The sequence below is a fragment of the Tenebrio molitor genome, chromosome 8 (assembly GCF_963966145.1).
Source record: "Tenebrio molitor chromosome 8, icTenMoli1.1, whole genome shotgun sequence".
Lineage (NCBI taxonomy): Eukaryota > Metazoa > Arthropoda > Insecta > Coleoptera > Tenebrionidae > Tenebrio > Tenebrio molitor.
The window spans coordinates 2,906,013-2,917,157 of NC_091053.1; the positions used below are offsets into that span (position 1 = coordinate 2,906,013).

General features: G+C 39.0%; 1 protein-coding gene across 2 annotated transcripts in view; it reads left to right on the forward strand.

Moving 5' to 3' along the window:
• The window catches only part of kuz (zinc-dependent metalloprotease kuz), a 78,583-nt gene extending 67,514 nt beyond the window's left edge, over positions 1 to 11,069 (forward strand). Inside the window, exons 7-12 of one of the 2 annotated variants that reach the window (XM_069055728.1) lie at positions 3,293 to 3,679; positions 3,734 to 4,086; positions 4,138 to 4,543; positions 8,471 to 8,752; positions 8,808 to 8,958; positions 9,566 to 11,069. In XM_069055728.1, coding sequence (XP_068911829.1) covers positions 3,293 to 3,679; positions 3,734 to 4,086; positions 4,138 to 4,543; positions 8,471 to 8,752; positions 8,808 to 8,958; positions 9,566 to 9,672 — 1,686 coding nt within the window. In that variant the 3' untranslated portion in view covers positions 9,673 to 11,069. The remainder of the gene's footprint in view (positions 1 to 3,292; positions 3,680 to 3,733; positions 4,087 to 4,137; positions 4,544 to 8,470; positions 8,753 to 8,807; positions 8,959 to 9,565) is intronic. The other variant, XM_069055729.1, reaches the window with a different exon arrangement.
• Positions 11,070 to 11,145: the final 76 nt, after the last annotated feature.

Sequence of the window (11,145 nt, forward strand, 5' to 3'; positions counted from 1 at the left end):
TTGGCTCAATCGTTACCTATTGTGAAGTTCTACCACCGGTTAAAAAATCTGCACAACTTTCAAAATCACCCTGTATAAAAATAAATAAATAGTCACCCTGTATGATCTATAACAATAAATCTATAAAAAAAAAGTATAGTGTGAAATTGTTTATTTGAAATGCCAAGAAAAAGAGGAACAATCTGAAAAATATTTCGTTGAACACAATAGAAAAAAAATCAAAATTGTTTTTGTATTTCGATTTATTATAATTTTTAAATGTATTGTTTCAATTTCGATAATAAATACATTTTTTGAGGAAAACCAAATATGCTCTGAATATGCTAAAATCCAGAGGATATTATAGGTTTTAAACTTTTACCGTGAAATTGTTTATAAAAATATTTACCAATAAACAATCTTTTTTTAAATCATGTTCTTTAGTAACTATTCGATCATAAAAAAAAAATTCCACCCACTACATTGAGTAATTAGCTTTTTCATAAACAATAAAAATTATAACATAAAGCCAGGATAGAAGATAAAAAAATCTACAATTTATAAAAAAAACTTGCGATAAATTAATGGTACACAGTGGGAAAGCATTTAATTGTTAAGTAAAAAACGGAAATTACTTTTAATCAACATTAAAAATATCTTTATAGTGTCTAGACACGATGTGCTTTTTTCAGAATTTTTAAACAACATTTACATTTTTTTAAGCCAATTAAGCCAGCACCAGCGAAGCGAAATTGGACATTTTATGACACACCTTTGAACGTAAACTAACGGGTGTTCAAATGAAAAGTTCATCAAGTTGGCTATGACTTTTTGATAATAATAATAAGTTTATTCGTGCGAAGATACAGCGTATTTGCACACGTCAAACAACTAGATTTAACTAGAAGAGAATTCAGCTAAAAAAAATTCAAATAAGCATAATAATATATGTTTGATGAAAAAAGATAGAGCGAAAAAGGGATGATATCTTCTTTGACAGATGTCAGTTGCGTTTTGCGTTGAGTTGAGTTTCGTTGTCTATCCGAAAATTCAGTCAGCAAATTAATATCTCTGTTGGAACAACGCACAAAATGTTACACAAGAATTTACATCTTTATCCCCACCGTGTCACAGCAATGCAGGAATTGAAGCCAGCAGGTTATCCAAAAAGATTACATCTTTGCAATTGGCTTGTCGACAACGTAGACAATAGTACAAAAGAAATTTAGTCAAAAATGTCACTTAACGTGGTCCTAACCTAACTTTTGTCATTGATCTTCTAAGACATACTTCACAATGTTTTGAAAAGTTCAAACGCTACTTGATGAACTTTTCCGTTGAACAGTCGATATAATATACTGTTTTTCTTTTGGTTTTCCTCTTTTGTCAATTGTATTTCACTATTTCTCAAAGCTATTTCCTATTTCTATTAAATGTCAAAGTGACGTAAATATGAAATAGTTTTGAGAAATCGTGAAATACAATTGAGAAAACAGGAAAACCAAAAGAAAAACACTGTAAGCCAAGATACGGCTGTTGGTGAAGGAAATTTTGTGCTCTACAAAAAAGATTTTTATAAATTGACCAAAAAATTGCCCGAACATTTTCTTCGGTGCAAATATACAATGCACCCTAATGAATCGATTTGTACCAGTCATTTTTTTTTTTTTTCAAAATTAATGCAGCAAAATTTTAATTTGATGAAACAAAATGTCAAATATATGTATGTATTTACACCGCGAAGGCCAACCACAACACAAATTGTATACACGAATGGATGTTCTAGTTTTTTACGTTATACGAAATCGATGAGTAATAATAGGGAAGCTTTCGGTAATCTGACGTACAATGATTCAATTTAGTGAAGTTCGGTAGCAATTTGAAACTGTTGGAAAGCGAAACTGCACATGATCCGTACGTAATTAGATCCAAACAACGAACAATTATAACAGTTTATAGTTACGGCCCGTAATAAAGCAACTGACGTAAGCATTTGCACGATAAATCCCAATCCGATCACGATTTTGATTACAAAGAATCTGATAATAAACTTGCCAATTGATTCCGACTTGATTCTCCAAACGCACCGCAAACACTCTTTTCGAACATAACTGCCATATTTTTCTTAGAGCTTTTAAGTAAGTTCTCACAAAGCACCCGTGCTTGTTTTATTTATTTAACGTAAAACAGCCAAGCTCGAAATAATTAAACTCCCTTCATTTTTTCATTCAAGAATGTTGCTCCGAGCCATCGTCATTATAAAAGCTGAAAAAGATCAAAGTGGAAATCAGCTTTGACAGTGTCGAGAACTTTAAAGAATGTATTTCCAGTCGCGAACGTCTTGGAAAACTTCCGTTCCAGTTTGAATTAAGTCGGCGTTGAAAGGCGTCGAAATCATGTGAAAACGTTATGGTTAATTGAAAAAGTGGCCTTTCAACATTCTTGCACAATCGGTAGACCAATTACCTGAGGGAATGTGCATTTTCCCTTGCACGTGCGATGCTTTCGACAGAAATATCATATTTCATGGGGAATAAATACAGAATGTTCTGATGTTGAAGTGGGAAAAGAAAGTTGTTGTTTTTTTACGGGAGTATGGATTTGTAAAAAGGCGACAGGAGGGACAAAAAATAAGAAGAAACGGATTGAGAATCGGTTTATGTTGAATCCAGGACTGTACAGTTTTTTTTTTGTGCGCGAAACGAGCACTTCGCGTACCTAAAACAGGCACAAAAAATGTTGTGTCACCTCGGCCGCGACCTCGGCGACAGTTTCTCTCTCGGTACGTTAAAGAATGATTTCGTGGCCTTGATAACTATTATGATTTAGTCTAAATTAAATTTGGGATGTTTTGAAAATAATCCGGGAAGTGGTATAGCTTTGGAAAAAATATTGATGCAAGATTAGAATAAATCGGAGAGATACAGCAAATTTAATTTTTATTTGATGTTTCTTTATTAACGTAAAATTGAAAGGTCCCCCTGGACGGAACAGGGAAAACGGAAAAATGTACAATGAAATCCCTAAAGTGCTTCCCAATGGACGAGGGAAAAATGTTAACAAAAAATGTAAGAGATACCGATACTCGCATAAAAAAAAAAATTATCGAGGGAAAATAATAAATTTTGACGGAACTAATTGTTTGGTGAAGGCGAAGAAAGGATAACGAAGAATGTGGAAGTTATCGGAGAAGATAGAAAGAGTTTAGTTTATTTTATTGCAAGTGAGAGATAAAGAAAAACCAATGTTCGTCGAAGCGTTTTATTTTTCTCGGTTTCCGCAAGAGGGAAATTTAAAATTTTCCGGTTTCCAGATCGACGACGATTCCTCCTGCAAGTGTTCCCATCATCGTTGCGGCGAGATGAATCAGTTTTGTTTGGAAAACATCGACGTCAGCAACTTCCTCAACATCCACTCGCTGGGCAACCACGAGGACTTCTGCCTGGCGTACGTCTTCACCTACAGGGACTTCACCGGCGGCACGCTGGGTCTGGCTTGGGTGGCCAGCGCGTCGGGAGCGTCGGGAGGCATCTGCGAGAGATACAAGACTTACACTGAGACCATCGGGGGGATGTACCAGTCGACGAAGCGCTCGCTCAACACCGGAATCATCACGTTCGTCAATTACAACAGCAGGGTGCCCCCCAAGGTGTCCCAGCTGACGCTGGCCCACGAGATCGGCCACAACTTCGGATCGCCGGTGAGTAGGCTCGTGCGAGTGGGTGAGAGCGTCGGTTGATTGTGTTTTGTTAAGCACGACTACCCTCCGGAGTGCCGCCCTGGTGGCCTCAACGGCAACTTCATCATGTTCGCGTCGGCGACGAGCGGCGACCGCCCCAACAACAGCAAGTTCTCGAGCTGCAGCGTCGGCAATATTTCGAACGTCTTGGACGCCATCGAGGACAACAAGAAGCGCAACTGCTTCACGGCGTCGGCGGGGGCGTTCTGTGGCAACAAGATCGTGGAAGCCGGGGAGGAGTGCGACTGCGGCTACGACGACAACGAGTGCCAGGACAAGTGCTGCTACCCGCGGCTGCTGAGCAACCAGGACAGGCAGGACAACACCTCGGCTAAAGGGTGTCAGAGGCGCAGCGGCACCCAGTGCAGGTAATGTCTTCGGCGAAGGCGTCGGACAATATTGATTTCTTTGTGACGCAGCCCCAGCCAAGGGCCCTGCTGCAGCGGCGACACCTGCCGCTTCGTCCCAGCCTACGCCCACGAGGTCTGCAAGATGGAGTCCGACTGCTCGATGTCCTCCAAGTGCAACGGCCAGTCGGCGGAGTGTCCCGGCCCGCAGCCCAGGCCCGACAAGACGCGCTGCAACAACGGGACTCAGCTGTGCATCAAGGGCGAGTGCAGCGGCTCGATCTGTCTCGAGTGGAACCTGCAGGCTTGCTCCATCACCACGCAGGACCACCCCAACATCGACAAGAGGAAGCTGTGCGAGCTGGCGTGTCAGAACGGGACGGACATCTGCCGGAGCACCAGCGAGTTCGCCGAGAAGGTGGGACTCCCACCCGGGGGGATCAGCTTGAGACCGGGATCGCCGTGCGACAATTATCAGGTGAGGTCTACAAAGCTCCGCCGTCACTACTCGATAATGAAGTGATCCCATCCAGAAAGTTAAATTGTATTCGGAAAGTTGCTCGGGATTAGGTAATATCTGCGCCAGTTTACGAATATGAGATTTCAAATGAACCATTAACAGTTGACGACAAAGGCAGCGCTTCGCCACTCGCCAAAGCTCGCTAGGGTGTTTTGGTGGCGGCGAGACGGATTAACATTTAGTTTGTCGAGTATTCATCGACAAAAAACGTGACAGCGAACCGCGATATGTGTTAACAGATTAAATTGGACTTTGCGAACTCGGACACCGCTGATTTGTTTGGGGAAATTTTGCGTTTAAAACGAGTGCAAAAAGCACTCGACTTTGCACCTGGCGGTTCGAGCTTTGTTCAGAAACCAGACTCGCATCGCACGTTATTAAACTGATGAAACATCCACCTGGATGTTATTTTGTTGATGCTCGTCTAGTATAAAAAAATCTTGGTGCCCGTGTGGCGTGGCGTCTACTAACTAACATTAAGGGTTAAGTGATGGTCATGGTTATAAATTAATGAATTTGTTTGAATAAGTTTCAAGAATATCTAAAATGTGAGTGACAAGGTTTAGTAGATATTCAAATCTCATATTTTCCCCGAATGATAATTTAAAAATTGTTTTAAATGTCCAATTCTGTAAAGTGAAAAATATTGGCCACATTCAAGCCACTGAAAACTGTCTAGTGGTCACAAGAATAGTTATTTACACTAAGAGTGAGGAAGGCAAAGCTTTCGTTCACGCGAATTGCGTGTTCGTCCACGAAGCGACGATACAGTTCAAGTGAACGAAAGCGGTCTTACTTTCGAGTGCTGTATTTGGTTTTCTTCGATACCTCCCTTAGAAAGTGAGTCTGTAACTTTGTATTCCAAATTTTTAAATAAAAAAAGATCACATTTTTGGAATTTTTGGACGGATCTGTTACTATGGAAAAAAATAAAATACAAAACAAACGAAGTTCTGTAGCGTCAATAAAGTGGTTGTGTGCATGTTGTGGAAATGGATGATGAAGAGTTATACAGGGTGTCTCAAAATTCGCAAATTCCGAATTCAGAGCGTGGTAGGGAAGGACCCAGTGGAGCTCGAAAAAATCGCTCTTCCTGAAGAACATATAAGCACTTTAATTTTGTTCAATACATAGCAGCCTTCATATCCATAGCGACAAAATACTGTTCTAGCTACGTTGCCGTTCCATTTTTAAGAAAAATTACAAACATTTTAGATTTTTTTACTCCAAAGTAAAGCTATTCTTCAAAAAGTTGTTTTACGTTATTATTTTCCACAATCATCTACACCATAAATAACAATAAACCCTGAACTTTTTAGACTGTATTTGAAGAAAACGCACTTCAAAGAGTGCACCTTTAGACCAATGTATCTTTGTGGGGGGAGCCCCGATTTTTTTTTTTAATATTCATATTTAGACTACTGAAGTGATTCCCCCGTACAACGCTCTGAATTCGGAATTCGCGCATTTTGAGACACCCTGTATGTTCTTGATGATGTCCTGGATGAGGCAAGAGCCGCGAGGAACCAATTGTTGCCTAAAAATCAAAATTACGTTATCAGAAAGAATTGGAAAAATTTACGAGGGAATGAAAAACAGTGAGCGAAAGTGAAATGAACGAAAGGGAAACCCAATGTTAACTATGGATCCAGAATTACTTTCTACGGAGGTATCGAACAAAATTAATGAATAAATACGTACCTACTCAAGTCAAAACATTATACAAAAACTACGTTCACTTTCGTAGAATAAAAAGGGACAAAAAAGTGTTCAGAGGCGCCGGGACACAAAAACCACGTTCACTTTCATCAAACAAAATCATACATAAATTAACCAATAATCCACATAATTGAAAATAGCAGTTTTCTACTTATTTTTCTAGTTTTCTACATTATTTGGGTTTCATAGTGAATTTGCATTTTAGGTAGACCCTCCATGATATCAGTAGGTTTCGCAGAGATAATAAAAACAGTTTTTACATTTTGAAAGATGTGTTATTTACCACAAACATTAAAGAGAAATGAAAGAATTACTTATTATAATTGTTCAAAATGCCTGTTATACAGGGTGACTTTAAAAGTTGTTCAGATATTTTAACCAGTGATAGAACTCCACAATAGGTCACGATTGAGCCGATAATGCCTTATACAGATGTTGATATTTTTCGAGAAAAAGGGACTAAAAGTGTTTCAAAAAAAAATTTGGAAGTCACTGAATTTTATGAAAAAATGGGTAAAAATAGTTATTTATTTGACGAGTTCTTGTGTAATTTGGGCTTTTTTTTTGGCATGAGTGGGCCAGTTTAAAACTCGAGTGAAACGAGAGTTTTAAAGGTCCACGAACGAGTTGAATACAACGTTTTTTTGTTTTGTTGTCATTTAATTGAAAATTAAGTCACTTTGACAAGAACGTCAATCTTAACCTCGATTAACAATGTCAATTTTTCAATTAGATTTGTGTCATTTTTTTTTAAATAATATGTCAAGCAGAGCGTCTGAAGAGCTTTCACTTGAAGGATCAAACGAGTTTATTGGGCAAGAAAAGTTAGAACTTTGAGTGAACAAAATAGCAAAACAAATTCGACGCGCCGAAAATTACAGATAACATTTTTATAAGACAAATTAATTTGTCCAGAGCTTTTATGAATTATTTTGTGAGACGGAAATTCTCTAATCCACAATATTTTAAAGATGGTTTAATTCCAGTCGCCGAAGAACCAAATAATGACGTTCACTCTAAATCAAATATTTTTCTTTTAACAACGTTAAGCGATAAACTGGCAATCAACAGATATAATGATGTTGTAAAGCTCCAGTAATTGAAATCGGCAGTTCTCACCAATTCAATCTAAAGTCCTTAAAACCAATCACTTTTGTTTGGTTTTCCACCAACGCAATTTTCATTTGTCAACGTTCCAACTATTTGTGATTAAAGTGCGTTCTCCGAGGCTGTCCGTGTATATTTCATCAGTTCGGGTGTACCCCAAGGAGTTCCGTTGTTTTTACTTCATTAGAATCAGGGAGGAAGATGTTAGGTGACGCCACGCCACATCAGCACCGCGGTGTCCATGTCAATAGCGGGTAACTATAAATGAATGTGACTTTTTTTCATAGGTTGGTAATACTATTGTTGGTTATTCTGCAGTCATTTTTTTAAATGTGATATTTGACGTTAACATAGGCATACTCGCCTATTTGACATAATTTCTTAATTAAGATACATATTTTATCAAGTTTGCCAAAGTAATTTTTGAAAAATGTTCCCAACTTAAGAAAAAAAGTCACATTAATTTTAGTCACCCGGTATATATATTATTCTCCCTTCGAAAGTGCCCACGCGGGAAAAAATTTCCCGTAAAAGTTAGGTCCAATATTTTTTGCAACGAATAACTCAAAAATGTTTAAAAATAAAATTAAAAAAGTAAATAATTTGACATGAGTAACTTTTTTTACTATTGGGTTGGTAGCACTTTCCGCGCCGATTACTAGATTATTAAACTTAAAAGCATCGGTGGTGTCGGATCATTCTTGATTTGTTCTTGATCCATAATTTTTACTGTCATTTTTCTGTTTCTGTCAAAATGAACGACTCCGACGAAAGTATTTTGACGCTGAAATTAGGGAATGAAATTCGATACTAATTTATTTGCGGATTCCCTGATTTCTAAACGATTAATAATAAACGCCCATTTTGTTTAAAGTCAGTTGACGTTTCCGCCTGTCTTACGTCATTTAACACCAACCTTAGAAAGCAATTTGCTCTAGCTTCTATTGCAAAGTAGAAAACATCGGGGTGCGGGAAAAACGTTTTCACGCATCTCGTGGATAACCGGGAAATACCTACTACCTATTTTGAGACACTTCTTGTATTTTCGTTAATTTCCAGGGTTACTGCGACGTGTTCCTGAAATGCCGAGCGGTCGACGCCGACGGCCCTCTAGTCAGATTGATGAATCTCCTCTTGAACAAGGAAACATTATTAAGCGTCGCCCAGTGGATAACGAATTACTGGTGGGCCGTCCTCCTGATGGGCATAGGATTCATCATATTCATGGGCCTGTTCATCAAGTGCTGCGCCGTACACACTCCGTCTTCTAACCCGAAGAAGCGACCGGCCAGACGCATCAGCGACACCCTTCGCAGGCCGATGAACACTCTCAGACGGATGGTGAGCCAATCCCGTCACTATCCCGGAAAGAAAAAAACTGTATGTTGTGTTGCAGCGAAACCAAAACGGGACGTCCCAGCACGCGGCGCCCCACGGAGCCGCTGTAAATAGTCGAAGTCGCGGAGAGAGGTCCACTCGACCGAGCGCTAGTCAGGGTCCCCGGGCGGGCTACGGAGAAGGCAGGGGACATTATCACGCTCCCAAAGGTAGGCCAGGTCGCAGTCTTTTTCTCGCTCCTGTCAAAAATTTTTGACAGATGGGACGAAGACTCGTGCGGGACAACAGAGGGTTATTATAGATGTCACTGATGTCGTAAGTGTGCCCCCATACTTGGGGCAGCCGTGAAAGACAAATTTTTCCAAAATGGCTGCCACGATTTTAGCAGTTTTGCTCATTTTACAGAAAAAAAAAGAATAAGTTTGTTGATCAGCATTAGTGTGCTCTTTGCTTTCTTAGATAACTCAAAACACCTTGACGAATCATTTGGAAAATAATAAACAATGACAATTGGAAAGTGACAAGTGTAAGCTGTCAAATGTCAAATTTCCAAAACCAGAAGACGTTGCAAATCACAGCCAACTACGATGTAAGAAACATTTATAATAACCTTGTGTTGCTTTAATTTTTTTTTGCTAAACCTTTCGCAAGGATTTTATAATCAAGTACAGTGAAAAGAAACATTTCATTGAAGATTTTGCGTCGCCAGCCAAGATTTTTTTTATGCACTACGATGTCAAAAAAGAACTTCGTAATATTTGCACGTTTTTATTTGTCACACACGCATCCGGTGTATGATTTTGGTCGAATTAACAGATTGTTCCCCACCAGCGACAGCGCCGCCGGCCAACTACAACCGTCAGAACCACCCTTACGCGGGGGCGTACGACAGGAACGCATACGAGATGAGGCACAAGGTTTGACAGAGCGGACAGGCCGGGGCAGTCCGGGTGTCGCCGCCCCCCGACTACCCCGGCACACCGATGGCCAACATACAGTTCGAGGGTCCCCTGGTGCAGCACAGCAAGAACTGCGCTAAAATGATCCGCTCAACTTGAACGCCGCCACCACCGAAAAGGGGAGTCGACGCGATCTTGGCCAACGTGCGCTGTGATCGATACCGCGATGACATTTTCACTGAAACAAAGTGCGTGTGATATTCTGAAACTGATTCAAATGATTGAAAACGGGTGCATTTCAGTATAGTCACCTTTAGTTGTATAAGATTGTTTTTTCTTGTTTTTGATGGATTTGAAATTGTAACCGTTCGGTTCTCGTTTGGAACTGGTCAAATTGGATCGTCGCAAAATTTGCCAACCGTTTCAAGATACTCGTTCTAATTTTAAACATTACCCGCCCGGACAAACAAACATTTTAAATTATTTATTATTTATTTGCCATTTCTGCACCAAATATTATTTAGTTGTTAACAAAAAACCCCACTTTAAATATTTTATCGGTGATAAAAATCTCCACGACATATCAAGACGCGACTCATCTTCTTTATGTTAGAACAAACCATAGTGATCAATGTTTTTCGTGTAAATGTCTTCGTGGAGGAACTGGACTCGTCCCAGTCGCCTCACTTTTTCTGGACGTTCCAAATCCAGCTCCTCCACCAAGTTTTCGTGTCATTGTGTTTCTTATAATCGAACCAGCAAAACAATAATGAAATAGTTAAGGTGGGAGATCACGATTATGTTTTATTAGTCACGACTGTTGTGACATCACAACTGGTTTTATCTGTCAGTTTTTGAAGCCAATCATAAATGTCAGAATTTGTGTAATGTTCTAATAATTGTGCAGAGATCTCATTACTTTTAAACAATTTCTCTGGAAAGTTGCTATTTTTATATGAGACACAATTCAGAAATTTTCTGGTACCATTGTTGAATTTCGGGAAATTGTGATAAAATAATTTGCTGTTTTGTAATGTCTCGATGGACAAATCGTTTATATTTGATGCTAAAAAACTGTATCGATGAAATTGTAAAATACTATTATATTATGTAAATATTGGAATAAAAAATAGTTGTTTTTATATGAAGTCTGTATCATATTCTTCACTTTTTGTTTTAGAGTAGTGGATTTTACCTACTCCTAGCATTTTTTCGAACAGGTTCTTTTTCATTGTGCAAACGTGCTCGTAAATCATTTTTTAATATGCTACAGTGGGTATAATCCAACCTCGATGACCAATAACTGTTGTGCATGTCGCTTAATACATGTACCAAAGTCATTGATTGACTTTTTATAATACTGTGAATAAATAAATGTGTTACTGTCAACTGTAAAATAAAATAAAGTCATACATTTTTCACGTGGTGCGTTACTACACAAGGACCTGCTGTATTATAACCGGCCTGTTCAAAAGTGTAGTTCGAGTAATCTCCGCA